This window comes from Hordeum vulgare, chromosome 7H (genome assembly GCF_904849725.1).
Source record: "Hordeum vulgare subsp. vulgare chromosome 7H, MorexV3_pseudomolecules_assembly, whole genome shotgun sequence".
Classification (NCBI taxonomy): Eukaryota; Viridiplantae; Streptophyta; class Magnoliopsida; order Poales; family Poaceae; genus Hordeum; species Hordeum vulgare.
The window spans coordinates 577,085,150-577,103,617 of NC_058524.1; the positions used below are offsets into that span (position 1 = coordinate 577,085,150).

At 47.7% G+C, this 18,468-nt stretch overlaps 2 protein-coding genes across 2 annotated transcripts; one reads left to right on the top strand and one right to left on the bottom strand.

The window, feature by feature from the left end:
• Positions 1–427: 427 nt before the first annotated feature.
• Positions 428–1,047, bottom strand: LOC123407676. The gene is made up of 2 exons (XM_045100862.1): positions 869–1,047; positions 428–785 (listed from the first exon to the last, which is right to left on the bottom strand). The coding sequence occupies exons 1-2, from the start codon at positions 926–928 to the stop codon at positions 528–530; spliced, it is 318 nt and encodes a 105-aa protein (XP_044956797.1). The 5' UTR covers positions 929–1,047; the 3' UTR covers positions 428–527.
• A 3,318-nt stretch (positions 1,048–4,365) lies between these two features.
• Positions 4,366–10,978, top strand: LOC123407677. The gene is made up of 4 exons (XM_045100864.1): positions 4,366–5,003; positions 5,161–5,543; positions 9,237–9,457; positions 10,249–10,978. Exons 1-4 carry the CDS (start codon positions 4,798–4,800, stop codon positions 10,825–10,827), a joined length of 1,389 nt encoding a protein of 462 aa, XP_044956799.1. The 5' UTR covers positions 4,366–4,797; the 3' UTR covers positions 10,828–10,978.
• The last annotated feature ends 7,490 nt before the right edge of the window (positions 10,979–18,468 follow it).

The following is an 18,468-nucleotide window of genomic DNA, read 5'->3' on the forward strand; positions in this document are numbered from 1 at the left end:
TAAGCCTTAGGCGCCACACATGTGTAGTGTGGCGCCTGAGGCTTAGGCGCCACACATGGACTTATACTAGGGGAGGGGGGGTGGGGAGGGGCTGCCCTGAGGCTGTATAAGCCCATGTGTGGCGCCTAAGGCTTAGGCGCCACACATGGACTTATACTGGGAAGGGGGTGGAGAGGGGCTGCGTTGAGGCTGTATAAGCCCATGTGTGCCGCCTAAGCCTTAGGCGCCACACTGCACATGTGTGGCGCCTAAGGCTTAGGCGCCACACATGTGAAAACCTGCTGGAACTGAATATGAGAAGCAATTTCTGACAGCAATAAAGATCTTAGAACAGCAATACATCAATATATTGACAGCAATAAGGATCTTGTGAGTGCAATAAAGCAATATATTTCCAGCAATAAGGATCTTTTGATAGCACTAAATGGTTCTCAACAACTGCAACTAGAACTAAATGGTTCACAACTCGAAATAGTTCAAGACTACAATAAATAGTTCAGCTCGACAAGTGCAACACCAACTACAAATCACTTAGGGCCTCGTCCCCTCTTGGATACTAGCTTCTTCCTTCTCGCAACCACAAATTGATCCGGGTCATCGGACTCATCGTCATCGTCATCCTCAACCTCATCCTCCCTGCTTCTCATCCTTGACAAACGAGAGCTCCCGGCCACCTGATTCTTCCCTTTCGCATAATCATCCGGTGAGTAGCGCTTAAATTCCTTCCTGGGCTTCAACACGTAAGCGGAGCGTTGGAAAGCCTTCAACGTCATGTCGTCCGCAGCCTAATACACATGAAGGTTGAAAGTTCAAATTTGAAGGTTCAAGGCTGAAGGTTGAAAGTGCAAACTGCATGGCTATGTCATACCTGATGAGTGTCAGCATCATCCTCCTGAGTATTTCTTTGGGTAATGTCACCATCATCCATATGAGCGCCCGAAGAAGCCGAATCGTCAAGAGTATTTCTTTCGGATGAACCGGATCTCGAAGGTGAAACATATTCAGGGTCACGGCAACCTAAAATGTTGGATAGGCGCCGTAACTTCTTGCCCTGTTCCTGTTAGATTCAAATATAAATGACATATATTAGGTAACCTATAATGTTGCATTCGTGGGCAAAATAATAATAATGACACAACACCTTTATGAATAGACGAAGTGCACATTCTCCCTTTTTTCCTCCAGGTGTGTTATCTAGAATATCTTCGGACTCGTCAGCTTGTTTCTTGACCTCTTTGCGCTATGATCACAAGACAATGACAACAAATAAGTGCAAGTGAATAGGTCCGCTAGAATTCATAATTTACATAGGGGAGCACACTTACCACAAAGTTCAGGACAGGGGCGAAGGAAGTTTGGTACCCTTCGCGAATCAACTTGCTGTAACCGCCTTGGGCAAGTTCATCATACTCAGTGGGTTCTTCCAATATGTCCTCCTCGTAAGCCAGCGGACAAATCTCGACACGAGTACTCTCCTGAAACCATCTTAGGTAGTTGCTGAACGCAAGAGCACAATGCTGACGGTACTGGGTTCGTTGTATGCTCGAAGTTGCCTGCACACTTTGCTCGAACATAAGGACGTAGCTCTTATGATGCTTCTGCCAGTCCTTGATTTTTCGCTGCCTCCTCCTATCCAACCTGCTTTGAACAAAACACATCAGTAGCTCGCTCAACACTAAGAACAAAACTAATCACTAATTATTTTTTGTTACCTGTGAAGCTGTGTGTCCGTGTCCACCCACTCCGGCGGGTGTGGCTGAAAGTAACCAAATTGACGCAGCACACGATGCGGGAGATGCCACTCAACCGCCCAATTGCATATTAGGGGACAACGCATTAGCCAAAGATGTCTTTCCTGCACGCATAGTGGATTCAGCTGGAACGTGTGTGCATCACCAAAGTTTGTCCCGACACCATATGGCTCCCATTCAACCTACAACACAAGATGAATACCACAATTCATTTCACTCACAACATAGAAGCTGTAAGTCAACTCTGAAACCATCTTACCTGCTCGGGGGTAAGAGAATCCATCTCGTTGGTGTACTGCTTGTACAATAGGTTCACTTCGCTTGCCACCTCCGATACCAAGTCCCACTTGTAAGCCCATGTAGGTTGACGTACAGGGTTGTCGTGGTCATCCCAGGTATTCCACTTTGAGCTTTTAGGGCGTCCAACAGGTAGGCGTTCCCAGCTCCATACTGAAAGTAGGAGCATACAACCACCAACTCCACCGTCCTTTGTCGTCCTGCGACAAGCATCGTCCAACTACAAGTAACAACAAACATGCATCAGTTTAGCAGAAAAAGATAACAGAGAGTACTTAATATTAACAATTTATTACCTGCCGATACAAGTAAGCCAGTGCGGCCGAGCCCCAGCTGAACTTGTTGTCCAAAACAGTCAACGCCTTCAGCCACATCCAAGGAGCATTCTTGCCTGTGCCGTCCACAAAGATAGTCCTAGAGATGACGTACCACATGTAGACGCGAGCATACCTCTGGATGACCTCGTCATCTGCGTCCTCAGGACAATGAGCAAAGTTGGCGGCAATCCAAGTGAAAGTGGCGCCGGCAGGGACTCTATCTTTCTTCCCTCCATCTTCCACCTCCGGCTCCTGCGGCGACATACCAATAAGAGCCTCCATTTGATGCCGCCATCCCTCAGAATCAGTGCTCATACATAGTGGCTTCCCCTCGATGGGAAGAGCGGTGATCATGGAAACATCTTGAAGAGTAACCGTCATCTCTCCGGTCCGGAGGTGAAAACTATGTGTCTCCGGCCTCCAACGATCAATGAGTGCTGTGACTGCCGCAGCGTTCAGATTTGGAGTTGACCGACTCACAAGCTGCACGAATGGAAGGAGTCCCGTCATCTCGATGTACGGGGTGTACCGCTCATCGTAATGCATTACAGAGGATGCCCCATGAGACCGGATCTTCAGGGGCGTAAGCTCCTGCAAACATATAGGAGAAGAAGATATCAAGTGCTTATTACATTTTCAAAATATTACTAATCTACTAATCATTTTCTACTTACCATCTTCTTCTCCGACATGAAATAGGCCCGGTGTTCAGCGTCATAAACATCATTCAGAAGCCACACCATCCTACAAATCACAAAAAATTACTCATTTACTAATATTCAAATAAGACTCATATACTCATATGAACTACTACTAATACTAACTACTACCACTAACTACAAACCAAAACCTAATGCAATTCCTATACCTACTACTACTAACTACTACTACTACTAACTACTAACTAGTCATATACTCAACTAACTAGTCAAATCCTAACTCATATCCTAACTAGTCAAAACCTAACTCATATCCTAACTAGTTAAAACCTAATGCAAATCCTAACTCATATACTAACTAGTCAAATCCTAACTCATATCCTAACTAGTCAAAACCTAACTCATATCCTAACTAGTTAAAACCTAATGCAAATCCTAACTCATATCCTAACTAGTCAAAACCTAACTCATATCCTAACTAGTTAAAACCTAATGCAAATCCTAACTCATATACTAACTAGTCAAATCCTAACTCATATCCTAACTAGTCAAAACCTAATACAATTCATATACCTACCTCTACTACTAACTACTACTACTACTCACTATTCATATACTCAACCAAAACCAAAACCTAATGCAATTCCTATACCTACTACTACTACTAACTACTAACTACTCATATACTCAACCAAATCCTAACTAGTCAAATCCTAAGAACCTACTCAAATCAATCTATTAAAATCAATCTACTCAACCAAAACATAATAAAATTGGATAGAAGGATGGGAAAGGGAAGGGATGGGGGAGGACATTACCTTGGGGGATCAATCCAAGGAAGAAATCCTCAGATCTGAAGGAGATTGGGGAGGGGATTAGGGAGGGGATGAGAGCCAGCCGCCGCAATGGAAGTTTCTGTTTGAATGAGGGAGGGGGTGGGGAAGGGGGTGGGGAGGGGGCTGGCCCGTGGCCCTGTAAGTCAGTGTGTGGCGCCTAAGCGTCAGGCGCCACACATTACAATGTGTGACGCCTGAGGCTTAGGCGTCACACTGCCTGGGGGGTGGGGCCCTCCCTGCCACGTGGTCGGGGGTGTGGCGCCTAACCCCTAGGCGTCACACAGTACAGTGTGGCGCCTAGGTGTCGGGCGCCACACAAAAGGGTCAGGCCGGTGAATTATTTCTTCCGAGGGGTCAATCCGTGAGTTCTTTCGTCCCAGGGGTCATTTTTGTCAATTTTGCCATCCCAGACCTCACTTGTATATCGGTTTGTATTTTACCGATCTTCAGTAATATACAGTGGTAATCAATATACAGTTGTAAAATTTTACTGGGATTCCAAGCGGGGCCTGAGTGGCAAAACTCGTCGTGGAAGCGCTGGTGGCGACCAGGAATGGCGAGGCGGAGCAGAGGCCATCAACGAGAGGAGAGGTCGCGAGGTGGATGAGAGGCGGCGCATTGGGTCAGGACTCTGGAGAGGAAGAATCGGGGCGCAGGGCCGCTGGATTTGCATCCAGGCGGCGGGCGGCGGCGGCGGCAGGCAGGCGCGAGGAGGGCGACGATGCTGCAGTCGGCTAGAGCCTAGAGGCCCCACAGATGGGTGGTGAGGGTGGAGGTCCGGACGACGCGGGGGCCGTTGCTCCGCCCCTACTTCAAAAACCGGCATCTCCCTCCCTCGACGGTCCATGCCGCGCCATCGAGGCCGTCGATCCTGATCTCACCCGCGACGCGCGCTGGAAAAGCACATCTGCCGCCGCCGCCGCCGCCGCGCGCTGAGATGCCGATCCTCCGCCCGATTTCTCGTCTCCTCCGACGACCTGGCGTCGCCACCTATCACGGCCGAATGCGCCGCCTCTCCCCTACCTTGCGATCTCCCCTCTCTTTCATGGCCTCTGCTCCGCCTAGCCGGTCGCCGCCAGCGCTTGCACGACGAGCTTTCCCTCCCATGGCGGCTCCCGATCCAGCTGCCCGTCGTGTTTCCCGGTATGTTTTCTTCATCTGATGCCAAAGCTCGCGCCTTTAGTTAGTTGCTATATTTTGGATCTGGATTCTGACCAACTTTGGGTATTTAATTACCCTTCCTGTGTTGATTTTGTAAAACATGCTGAAAGTTGTCTTTTTACATGCTCTTTCGTGACAGATTTCCTCCTGGATCCCGGAGCATGGCCAGCACCAGTGGATTCAAAGCTGACGAGTCTGGTAAACCAGGTAAGGCATTGCTCATCTCTTCTACCAACGATCACTCTGCCATCAACCAAGGCATGGAAAACGTAGAGACGGGTGGCACATCCTTGGAGGCTATAGATGGTGTAGCTGGCAAACATGGTGCATTGGCAAAACTTGTGGACATCTATGGCCGTGATGAAACTGGAAGGAGCACAACCATGGATACAAAGGGGGCTGACAAAAAACGAATTGTGGCTCCCATGGATTTACTTCCAAAAAGCAGACACCGTGATGGTTCTGTGTTCAGGGGCACTCATTCGTGGAAAAGTGAGTATAATATTGCAGACCGTAATGAGAGTAAGTGATCAAGCTCTCTTTACATATTTTATTTTTATTTTTTTATGTGCACCTTTTTTAAACTATGGGGTCAATTGATATATTCTCTGCTGAAATCTTGTGGCTATCTTTCTTTACTTTGTTTGCTTTTACAAGTTAAACTTCGATGCGTTAGCACTCAGGGGTTGCATTTGTTAGGTTTTGCAAACAAATTAGAGGAAATTGTCCAGATACCTGCCTGAACTACGGTTTGAAAGACAACCTAATCTAATTCTGAAAAATAAATACTAACCTTTTTTCATCTGTGCGCCTGGCTGGCAAGATTACGCTGTTGGATCGACAATGACACTTTCCTGTCCTCTTTCCTTCTTGACTGAAAGATTCGGTAGAAGATCTAGCAGATGGCCAGCAGCATAAGGAGCAGCTTTTTTAGCAGGTTGGAAACAAAGCGGTTAGGTTTAGAGGGGACCTGAACGGCTGAACCATGCGTACTGCTTCCTAGCATGTCTCTTTCATGGTGGGCTACTTGGCCTTTTTCTTTTCCTGGGATTTGGGCCTTTAGCCTGCAATCACAGGTGACAACAGTACATGGGCTTTGTCATTGGGGGGGGGGGGAGCAGGTCACGCACAGTTGCCTACAACAACAACAACAACCACCAAGCCTTTCAGTCACAAACAAGTTGGGGTAGGCTAGAGTTGAAACCCATAAGATCTCGAAACCAAGTCATGGCTCTGGAACGTGGATAGCTAACTTCCACGCACCCCTGTCCATGGCTAAGTCTTTGTCGATATTCCAAACCTTCAGGTCTCTCTTAACGGACTCCTCCCATGTCAAGTTTGGTCTACCACGACCCCTCTTAACATTCTCAGCACGCTTTATCCGTCCGCTATGCACCGGGGCTTCCGATGGCCTCCGTTGAATATGTCCAAACCATCTGGTACCCGATCCTTCCTTGTGTGGCCACATATCCATCTCAACATGCGCATCTCTGCTACACCTAACTGTTGGATATGTCGTCTTTTGGTTGGCCAACACTCCGCGCCATACAACATCGCAGGTCGGATAGCTGTCCTATAAAACCTGCCTTTTAGCTTTTGTGGCACTCTCTTGTCATAGAGTACGCCAGAAGCTTGGCGCCACTTCATCCACCCAGCCTTGATTCGGTGGCCCACGTCTTCATCGATATCGCCATCCTTCTGCAACATGGACCCCAAATATCGAAACATGTCTCTCTCCGGTACCACCTGCCCACCAAGGCTAACCTCTCCATCCTCGTGCCTAGTAGCACTAAAACCGCACCTCATGTATTCAATTTTAGTTCTACTTAGCCTAAAACCTTTCGATTCTAGAGTCCGCCTCCATAACTCTAACTTTCTATTAACCCCCGTTCGGCTATCATCGACTAGCACCACATCATCCGCAAAGAGCATACACCATGGGATATCTCCTTGTATATCCCTTGTGACCTCATCCATCACCAAATCAAAAAGATAAGGGCTCAAAGCTGACCCTTGATGTAGCCCTATTCTAATCGGAAAGTCATCGGTGTCGCCATCACTTGTTCGAACACTTGTCACAACATTATCATACATATCCTTGATGAGGGTAATGTACTTTATTGGGACTTTGTGTTTCTCCAAGGCCCACCACATGACATTCCGAGGTATCTTATCATAGGCCTTCTCCAAATCAATGAACACCATATGAAGGTCCTTCTTTTGCTCCCTGTATCTCTCCATCAGCTGTCGTACCAAGAAGATGACCTCCCAGGTCACGGACAGTTGCCTAGTGAGAAAAAAATAGAAACCAACTGCAAGGGTTAGGGCCTTTAACCAGCAAAACCCATGTGATTTGGGCCTTTAGCCTGCTATCGCATGTGACATAAGGGACCTTTAACCAGCAAAATGTAGTCCTTCAACTTCTCAAACCGGGTAAATTTAGTCCCTCATACTGCTATGGGTGGTTTCTTTGAGGACGTGCCATGGTTTTGAGCGATTCGGATGGTTTTGTTGATGAAGTGGAGGCTGCAGGTCGCATGCCGCTGAAAGCCATGCTTGCCAGCGCCGATCTGCATGCTGCTACCCTGTCCGAGCTCTCCTTGAGCACGCTGAGCAGCCATGCTGAGCTGGTTGTAGCCGTCGTACCTCCATTACCATTCCCAAGTGTACCTCTGTCCTCGTTTGAGTGAGCTGCACTCCACCGTCCAATGGTCGCTGCATCTGCCGAGCTATCACTCCGTCCGCACTTGCTGATCAAGTTGCACTTCGCCGTTCAATGATACTATTTGATGCGTGTATTGCTAGCACAAACACTGCCAGCCCCGGGCCTCCTCACCATTTACATCGTCGCTTCATGCTGCTGCGTGTTGCTGCTGCAGTCTGAGTTCGCCGCTGCCGCGACTGGTTCGCTTCCCTAGCTGACCGAGGAGCCGTGGCCCAGGACGTACTGCACGGCCAACTTCGAGCGCAGACATAGATGCCTGCAGGTCCTCCATGGCCAGGTCATGCTCCTTTAGCTGCACCATCTCGACCAGCAGCGCTTCCTCGAGATACCGCATTGCCGTGTGCCTCCGCGCCGCTGGCTGCATGCACAACTCTGCCCTGGCCCTGCTGGCCTTGTTGTACCTCGGCTCCATGCCCCGGCCACCCGCCAGGTCCTCCCACCTCTCCAGTCTCTTGCTCCAGGGCGGCGAGAACAACATGAGGCCGACGAGTGCAGATGACAGGAGATCATGAGCGTGCATATCAAATATCCTACGAAATGGCCATTGCATTGAAAAGCAGAATGAAGATGTGGAGAGGGGAGAGAGAATGAAATTGATGACATGGCAGTCAACTCGGCATACCAGGGTCAAAACCATGCCATGTCATCAACGAAACCATCCGAAGTGGTACGGGGGACTAAAGTTATCCGGTTTGAGAAGCTGAGGGACCAAGATTTTCTGGTTTTGGAGTCGAGGGATCATTTCTATATTTTCAAGAGTCGAGGGACGAAAAATATACTTATCCCTTTTTATTATATATGTAATGATGTTATCTACCATCAGAATAAAAAAATAACTTAGAAGAGGACTTCTAGAAAGAAAAACAAAAGAATGAAGATGAGGAGAGGGGAGTGAGAATGAAAGTGATGATGTAGCAGTCAACTCGGCATACCAGGGTCAAAACCGTGCCACGTCATCAACGAAACCATCCGAAGTGGTACGAGGGCCTAAGGTCATCCGGTTTGAGAAGCTGAGGGACCAAGGTTTTCTGGTTTTGGAGTGGAGGGATCACTTCTATATTTTCAAGAGAGTTGAGGGACGAAAAACATACTTATCCCTTTTTATTATTATATACTCCGTATGTAATGATGTTATCTACCATCAGAATAAAAAAAATAACCTACAACAGGACTTCTAGAAAGCAAAACAAAAGAATATTTTCATCAAGGGTTGTAATGACTTGTTTTGCATATTTCTTTGGGTAAAAACTTAACCAATACATAGTTTAGGGATTATGACATTACTCGCTTTTACTTTGGATTTCCTAAAACAAAAACCTTAGGGAGTAAAATTTCTAGCAGGGAGAACATCGATAATTTCCACTTAGATGAAAAGGATAACTTCCAATAGGGCCATGGAATCCTAGGTGGCATATTTACTTTTTGTATGACGAGCATTTATTCCTGTACTGATTTCAATTGCAATATAACTTGTTCTTTTTTTTATGAAGCTCGGTTGCCAGATCCCACAGATTGTATAATCCATAACGGAAAATGCAGTCGGCATAATCCTAATCGCCTGTTACAAATTTTCTCAATAAAGCTGGCTAAACTTACTGTGGCTGTTGGCTCAGTAGAGTTGTATGGATACATAGCAGTGCGGGATGGCCTGGATCCATTGCTTAATTATGTTGTCAATATAAGCAGGGATGATCCCATCATCGTGAAGCAGGTGCAAATCCTTACTTACCTGCAATTATTTATACTTAACCCCCTCAAGTATAAGATCAGGTATTTGGCTGCATGAAGTATTCCATACGGTATAAATCACCCACTAGGGAAGTTCTCACATTAAGTGGATGTTGCAACGTGGGCAAAACCACCCCAGGGAATGGTTTATACAGTATGGAAATTCTTCATTTCACATTGTAAGGCCAAAACTAGCGCATACATAGAACAACAAGCACTTAATTTCTGTTGCATCATTAAATACGTGTATGTGATTAATATGTCCAGAAGTAGCAGAATGGCAGTTTTGATTGTATAAGCCACTACTGTACCAAGTTTATATTGTGAAATGATGATTTACTACGAGAAGCTCCTAAATTATGGAACTAAGTATCATGTATTCCAAACAAAATCAAACAGAATAGTTTGGGCTCTTTTTTTGCTGTAGTACATGGTTTTACTGCACACTGCACATCTTCTGTTTACAGGTATAAGATGCATATCATGAATAATCACACCACAACATGTCATCTCGACAGGCTTATGTAAATATTTGTGATTCAAACAATGTCAAGTAAACACTGGGTTCCAATTTTTCCCTCCTCCGGCCTCCGGAACACTGTTGTACACTATGTAACCAGTCAGTTTGATACATGACAAAGATCTTGGTCATCAATTGTAAACTATTGCTCAAGTAAATGCTATTGCAAGTAAAACAGCCGAAGAGAAGTATATTTAGCTTTAGCTGCTTCTTACTTGCATACGAAGAGCAACTAAACAATGACGATTTTGTAGGGTTCTCTCATCAACATGGTTGGCCCTAAGCGAGGGATAGATATGTATTCCACTATTCTAGTGGAGTATGACATGAGAATCAAGGCAGGCAAAGTAGCAAATGATGATCACCAGCTGATTGATGGTGTATCAACCCTAAGCGACCTCCAGGGCACCTGGAATCGTGCATTCGAAAAACGCATCGATGGTGATTGTGGGGCGGTTGACTTAGTTCTAGCACGTATCCATGATGCGGTCCTGGCGAATGTGGAAGTTGTCGTATCAGAAGTGCAGAACAGTTTCAATCTGTGTCTCCGATGTTTCATTGGTGGTTATGAAAAAGAAATCCGGCTCTTTGATGGTGCCATTGGTGAGTCACGGGGCCTAAAGAGGTCAGTGGTTGCTGCATTACATGGTTCCACTATGGATTTGAATTTCGAGGTTGCCTCGGAGCCATCCGGTTCAGGGGAGCACTGTTGTTCCTTCACGGCGGACACGCATGGAGTTGATACTCGAGAGATAAAGACTGAGTTTGGGTTGATCTCAGTGAAGGTGGCTTGGTCGACTCTGCTTTCCAGCAATTTTATTACAAGTGCTTGAATGAAGTTTGTATAAATGTTGTGTCTGAGGAATGGGCCAAGACCTGGCCAGCAGTCTAGTTTGAGTCGTGGACACCTGTTGAATTGTTACTGGTTAACATGTTTCACTACTATTACCTCACAAGCATAGCCATTCGGGGCACATACCTGTACAGAGTGTTGTTCTTGCTCAGTAAATCCGCCTGGTGAACTAGGACTAGGGCGCACTCTAGGTCTGCCCAGTTCAGCTCCAAAAACCGTATTTCCTCCCATTATTGTTGCTCTTAATTGCCTCTCACACAGGGGTGGACAAAGATCAGGTGACTTGTCAGGCCTGTTTGGATCCTAGAGTTAGAGTGGGTTAAATTTGAGCCACCTAACCCTTAAAGATTCAAACAGGTGGGTTAGAGTTGGTTAGATGCATTTAGCCCATTCAAAAACTCTAACCCATTCAAGAGGTGCTTTTTTGGGTTAGAGTAGGTGGGGTCCAGGGAAAAGGAGAGGTCTAAAATAGTTAAATGATTGAGAAAAAGCATTTATTGTCCATCTAACCCTTTCATCCAAACATCTTTAAAGTTAGAGTTAGTCCAGATTAGTTCAAGGGTTAGAATCTAATTCTAACTCTAACCAGGTTAGAGTATCCAAACAAGACGTCATGCTAGAACTTGGGGCTATGCATCATCCACTCAAACGTCATCCAACGGATAGGAACCATCGAAAGCAGAAGCATACCATACGTCATCTTCTGTTCATCCAACGCAGCAGCGGAAACAAACATGAGTTTTTTTAGCTCGTTTTTAGTCATTAGAAAATACAAATACTATCATTTTTTCAGTCAGTTAAGGGCAACTCCAACATACCGACCCAGACGGACGGCGATTTTGTTCGCTTTTCGTCCGTTTGGGTCGCCGCCGGCATGTTCGTGTCCTCTTTTTTAAATGGGTTAGCACATGCATCCAACGGGAAGCAAGTGGGCAGCAGCACCGTGGTAATATAATAATGGGAGAAAGGTGGGTGGTCGGGCCAGCGAATTAAATAAGTAGGCAGAGGTGGGTAGGTGGTTGTGTGACAAGTCGGCAGGTCGGCCACATGTGGACATAGAGAGGGCGCACGCGCGTCCGCTGCTTGTCCGTCTCGACGCATTTCAGTCCCAAATTTGAGCCAGAAATGGGTCGGCGCAGACACAAAGCGGAAGCGTTTTTGAAATGGGTCCGCGCGTCGGGCCATCACTTTTGTCCGCCCAGACCCAAACGGACGGCGACGGATGAAATGGATCGTCCCATTGAAGTTGCTCTAACATTACAAACAGTCATATAGAAATAGAAAAGCATATTTTCAGCATGTTTGCATTATACAAATAGCATTGTATATTACAACTAAAAAATAATATCATTGCATACTGAATGCAAGTGATAAGCATTTTTAGTCAGTTAAGACATTTCCGACACGAACCCCAAATCTCACGCATCCATTCGGACATCACAATGAACCCCAAATCTCACGCATTCGTTGTCATTTAACATAGTCTCACATCCGTCATCGGCTGACCCGAGCGTTCTTTTTTAGCGTGCGTTCGGACTGCTACCCAGGACTCTCTCCCTCGCCTATGTTCTTTTTCGTCTGCCACTCCAGATTGTCGGTGCCCCATTCATGCCGACCTATGGGACATCTCACTGGAGCCTGCACGTGTTCCGGTTTGTGGTCGTCTTAGGGGAAAACTGAACATGCAATCTGTTAATGTAGAAGAACTGAAAATTTGACTTTTTTCTAGTGCAACAACCGAGTACATTTGATCTGTATGTGAACAAAAACTGAACATTTTATCTCTGTTGAACTAAGAAGACCGACGAATTGATCTCTCTTTATATATAACTATAAAAAGAGTGAACAATGACACCGAATGCCGCCATCCTCACTAAAAAGTGCAAGATCTCCGGCGAGAGGACAGTGAGGCCTCTGACCCAGGTCCTCCCTCTACTGCTTTGTCCCGGTCCTCCCCTGCTGCTGACGTGGCTGAAAGCGCTCCTCTGATAGAGATACAGTGGAGCAGTTGCTTACTTTTGATTGGAAATTCACTGTCAAATCCCAGAGAACTTGTGGCTGAAAGCTAGCTATGAATTCCCCTAAAAATTCTTATGGAAAATTAAAGTTCCCTCTAAAATCAAAGTTTTTATGTGGCTAGCTAATAGGAAATCTATCCTCACTAAAGATTCTTTAACTAAAGGAGGATGGAAAGGGGGAAAAAGATGTGTTTTGTGTGTCGTTTGGATAATTGGATGGACCTATAGATCACATGTTCTCTGCATGTTCTTCTGTTGCTTCTCTTATCTGGAGCCATGTTAATGTGCTTTTAATTTGAAATCCATCTTCTATACATGATTGTATGGGGACATGGGTAAAAACTTTTGATAAACATGATAAAATTTGGGTTCTGGTAGGAACTCTTCCCCGGTCTGGATTATATGGAAATGCAGAAATGGTGTAATATTTGACAAGAAAATGATCAATGATTCCATGACCCTGGTCAAAAATTTGTGTCACTGGATTGTGGCCTGGTAGGATTTTGGGAACCCTGGCTTATCTTCTGTCTTTATGTTGTTGCTGGTAGTTGTAGTTGTTATGTTTGAAAACTTATGTTGGTCGATGCTGATGTAGACCTGCTCTCCTCCCTTCTTCAGCTGCTACGTCAGTAACTGGGACCGTTTTGAGAGAGGTTGCTTTTCGTCACATGATGCTTTGCTTTATTGTTCCTAGTTTGGTTCTAGTCCGCTTCTGATAGTTGCTGTAAATACTCCATTTAATAGTAGTTGAACTTGGTTTCTAGGAATGGAAATCAGCAGATGAAAACCTTCTTTTGCTAGAAAAACAAATGCATGAGAGAGAGAGAGCAGCTTGTGGCACGATCAAATCAAACGTGGTAACTGCCATGTGTGCTCGTGCTCCCGTCTGTTTATTTTTCATCTATAAGAGCAACTCCACGACAGCGATCGGGATAATTTTTATCCATTTGGATCAGTCCAACGGACATCTTTATTCGTTTGTTTTCATTTGAGTCAACGGATGCGTCCAGCAGTAGCCGATGCATCTTGGGACATGTATGCTCCAACATATTGTCAAGGAAACTATTGTCAAACGTAACAGGCACGATGAGCGCGGCGGGCATGGCGCAGAGAAGCCGGGTGCGCGAGCTCCTGCTGTTGGGTGACGGGGCGAGGCCGGGCGCGCCAACTCCCGAGCCATGGCGAGCTCTTGCTGTGTGGCGAGCGGGGCGAGGGTGAGCTAGAGGGAAGCCGGGCCGGGCCGGGTCGCGCTGTGGTCAGGGAACAGTGGCTTGCCGGCGAGCAGCTCTGCCATGACCAGGCGTCCACGAGCTCGTCGTGGTCCCGCTTCCCCAGGAGCATCTCGGGAGCCATGTACCCGAGCGTGCCGGCCTTGCCACGCGGCGGCGTCGCGCTCGCCAGGACACGGCCAGCCTGCCCGAGGTCGCATATCTTCACCACGCCCTTGCCGCCGACGAGAATGTTGCCGGGCTTGACGTCCCGGTGGATGATGCCTCACTCGTGCAGCCTCCCGGCGCCGCTCGGGAGCTGCTGCGTCTCCTCCTCCGTGAACAGCACGTAGTATGTGGCCAAGCCTCGGGCCGACGTGCTCGTGCAAGCCAAGAGCGGAGGGGTGGCCGCTGCACGCGGCGAGGTAGCACGCCTCACGCAGCAGGTCGAGGTGGAGCACCAGGGCGCGGCGCCTCCTCTTGACGCTGCCGTCGTCGGGCATTTCAGGGCGACGTCCACGCCGGTCCAGAGCACGCGCGTCAGCTCTTGTTGCTCCTGTTGCGCCGTTTCTTGCGGGAGCCGGCGGCGTGGCCGTGCATATGCGCGCGCAATACGGATTCCTTCCGACTGGAGCGAAACGCGCTTCCGAATTCGACCAGGAGCGGTGCTCTGCTCGCGTCCGACTGGAGTGCGGTCACCGGGAGATATAAGCTCATCAATTCTTCGTTTCCCAATGCACCATCCCATCCTCCTCCTCCCCACTTCCCCATCCAATCCCCCAAATCGATCACAGATTCACAGGAGCTCGCCGAAAGGCGCCGCCATGGCTGGGCAGATGCTCCGACGGTGGAACACCTTCTACGTCGCCTTCGACGCCGTGGACGACGCCATCGAGGCCGCCGACCCAGTCCAGTTTTCACGCCACGTGTTCCGGCGCGCGAGGGGAGACCTGTTGGGACGGCTCTGCAGCGCCGCCGACGACGACGAGGCGGAGCGTCTCTGCGGGATTCTCGACGACGTCATGGCAGAGTCTCTCGAGACGCTCAGGCTCGTGCCGGAGGCGCCCATCTCCAAGGAACTCGCCGAGGCTGTGCGCGCGCTGCGGGAGCACGACTCGGAGCGCGTCCGCCTCCTCGCGCGCGGCATCGTGAGCGGGTGGGAGGCCTCCGTCCAGGACGACGTCGCCGAGGTCACGCCAGCCACGCCCATGAACAAGCTGGAGAACGTCGTCGCTAAGGTCACACCAGCCATGCCCATGAAGAAGCTGCCGCAGCCCAAGGCGGCCGTCGGCCAGAAGGAGGATGTGTCCGCCAACCCTAACGCGACGACGAAGCGATCTCCCAAGCTCGCCGGCGAGCCGTTGGACAAGAAGACGGTGGAAATCATCAAGAAGGCGTCCGATCCTGCCTCCGGCTTCGTCGACGGTGACCGTGCTGTGCTGAGCTGGGAGGACAAGATGGAAGCCGCGAAGCGAAAGCTCCGCCAAGGTTACCAGGAAGCAGAGGACGCGAAACGGCGGCGCAGGACGCAGTTGGTGCCGGCGCCCAAGATGATGCAGCCCGCGTCTCAGATGCAGCCCGCGTCTCAGATGCAGCCAATCAGGAGGCGCACCAGCTCCATGGTCAAGAAGACCTTCGCGGTCAGGACGCAGCTTCACATGGCTTAGGGCTCTAGTCAAGAAAACATGCCATACTGGAGTTGTAACTAGCACACTACTGCAATGCAGTTGCTCGTAGGTAGCTCGTATGCATGTTCTGTACGTGATCAGAAGAAGTTGATAAATTGATAGCAAGATTTGTAGTGTTAAAAATCTGCAGAGAATTTGGAAAGGAATTTTTCGTCATGTTGGGGAAGATGTGTTTGTGTCGATTTATAATTCTGCACACACCTAAGCAAACAACATATCACTGCTTTTACAGTTTTGATGAGTTCGCTTGTCCACATTCAGACTTGACAGTATTGATCAAAATTGACAGAATTCTCCTCTTACTGTTTCTGGATATAAAACTACATATATGTTCGACAAATGATAAATCTTTTCTTGGGTTTGCAAGCTGGATTGTACTCACCCGCCAAAAAACACAAAAAAGCTGGAATGTACTGAGTAAAATCACAAGAATATCATGGTTTGAACTTTGAAGTGAACTAGCATATTAGCTTTTGCCTTCGCTTGTTAAACAGAGAGGTATTTCAAAGGAGAAAAGGCTGTATTACAAAGAACAAAAAGTGAGATCGTATCTAGAAGTACTCCCTCCGTTTCAAAATATAAGACCTTTTAGAGAATTCACTAGGAGACTACATACGGAGCAAAATGAATGAATCTACACTCTAAAATATGTCTAAGTACATCTGTATGTAGTTTATAGTGCAATCTCTAAAAGGTCTTATATTTAGGAACGGAGGGAGTACTATTTACAGGTGTACATGATTTCGTTTCCTTCAAAACCCTGATTCAGTTCATATCCTCGGACCAGGAGAACCAATCATCACACTCCATAGTCACCACTGATAAATAAGGACACAGAGACCCCCAAACACCTCTGTCTATCCTTTCTATCACCAAATGGTCCACAGTACATGAACTTCAAACTCTAGAAATGCACTGTCCCACCATAATGTTGAGTGATGGAATGCTACAAAAAGGACAAAACAGTTACTGGGGTGGGCTTTCACTCAATCGGTTTAACAAGTTTGTGGACAAAAATGTTCAGAATCTGAATTGCTGAGTTGATGTGTCTACTTGCATCCAGCTTGCAAACTTGTTTACATGCAGAGAAATTTACTCAAATTTCAAAATGTAGGGGCACCTTTATTAAAATTTAAAAATAAACAAACTTCATAATCAGAACGAAGATGAAAATGGAGGACTCTCTGATTCCACCTAAAAACTAAGAAGGTAGTTTATCACTTTTGGCTTTCTCAAACTTGAGTCAGTGCGCTCCCCATACTGGTGCAACCTTGCATTACTAACAGGTACTGAGTTCTGGTTAACGACAGGTAAAACACGAGATTTTGAATTGCTTTCCTTGCCTTCATCACTCCTTCTCATGCCCAAGTTGTACTTTCGATCCCAATTTTTGAAGGTTTTGAGGACTCCATAGCATGGCATCCTTAGCCAAAAGGGGATTTTAAGGTGAAGTCCGCCTGCGAACTGAATCCGCTGCTAAGAGCAAAGGAGAATGGGGAGAACTGTTCTACCAGCACTGCAACAATTCCGACAAACCAGACTGTTTTAGGGTGGGACAAAATATGGCATCTGAATATTCCACAGAAAATTGCAATGTTTCTCTGGAGATTTACACATAACAGCCTGCCGCTACGGACTAACATTAGGCGCCGAGGCATGGACATTGACACACTTTGTCCATGGACTATGCAAGTAACCACCCTGCTATGGTGTATCTGGTCGGCAAGAAATATATTCAGTGCTGGTGAAAATGCTCCCACGGCTGAAGCAGTTGCACCGAACTGCACCCTACACATCCTTCAGTATGTTGAACACCTGAAGATGGGGAACCAATCCAAAACAAACAGGAGGCGCCACCATCAATCAAATTTCTGAAAGATTAATTTTGATGGTGCTTTCTCACGTAATCGGCGAGAGGGAGGGTGGGGTTTCTGTGCAAGAACTTATCTATCTGATGCTCTCCAAGCTGAAGCTTTTGCTTGTCTGCAGGCGATTCAGTTTGCCCGTGATGCTGGAACAGGCCGTGTCATTTTCGAAACTCATCCTGGCTGATTCACGCGTCTGCCCATGTGTCCATCAGTCCATGTTGAACTCGGATTCCTTGATCCGAATTGGAGTGGAGCTCGACTTCCACAACAAAATCTATATAAGCGTACTACATCCACCAAAGAATTCATCGCTTTCCTTGATGCCCAACCTTCTGCCTACACCACCGCTAGATCATACAGAGGAGGAGAAAAGAGCTCGCGTTCGCCGCCACGCCATGGCCGCTTCCACGCAGACCAGCCCGCTCCGCCGATGGAAGCGTTTCTTCCGCGCCTTCGACTGTGTGGATGTCGCCATCAAGCCCTCCGACGAGCTCCGGCGCGCCAGGGGCGACATCGTGGAGCAGCTCTGCGACGCCGCGGACGACGATCAGGCGGAGCGCCTCTGCGGGATTCTCGACGACCACATGGTGGAGTCCCTGGAGACGCTGCGACTGATTCCCGTGGTTCCCAACATGTTGGTTTCCACAGACCTCGCCAAGTCTGTCTGCGCGCTGCGGAGGCACGAGTCGGAGCGCGTCCGCGGCCTGGCCAGGGGCATCGTAAGCGGGTGGAGGTCATCGATGCAGGACGACCTTGCCAAGGTCCGAGACGCTCTGCACAAGATTGACAACATCAACATGCTGCAGACAAAGGAGGTCGCCGTAAATCAGCAGCAACAT

What these genes read in the sequence shown, in the direction of transcription:
- LOC123407677 (XM_045100864.1), top strand. Translation starts at nt 4,798, where the DNA reads ATGCCGATCCTCCGCCCGATTTCTCGTCTCCTCCGACGACCTGGCGTC. An exon ending in GCTGCCCGTCGTGTTTCCCG is followed by an intron (nt 5,004 to 5,160) that starts GTATGTTTTCTT and finishes CTTTCGTGACAG; the next exon opens with ATTTCCTCCTGGATCCCGGA. An exon ending in TATTGCAGACCGTAATGAGA is followed by an intron (nt 5,544 to 9,236) that starts GTAAGTGATCAA and finishes TTTTTTATGAAG; the next exon opens with CTCGGTTGCCAGATCCCACA.
- LOC123407676 (XM_045100862.1), bottom strand. Translation starts at nt 928, where the DNA reads ATGGATGATGGTGACATTACCCAAAGAAATACTCAGGAGGATGATGCT. An exon ending in ATGATGCTGACACTCATCAG is followed by an intron (nt 786 to 868) that starts GTATGACATAGC and finishes CATGTGTATTAG; the next exon opens with GCTGCGGACGACATGACGTT.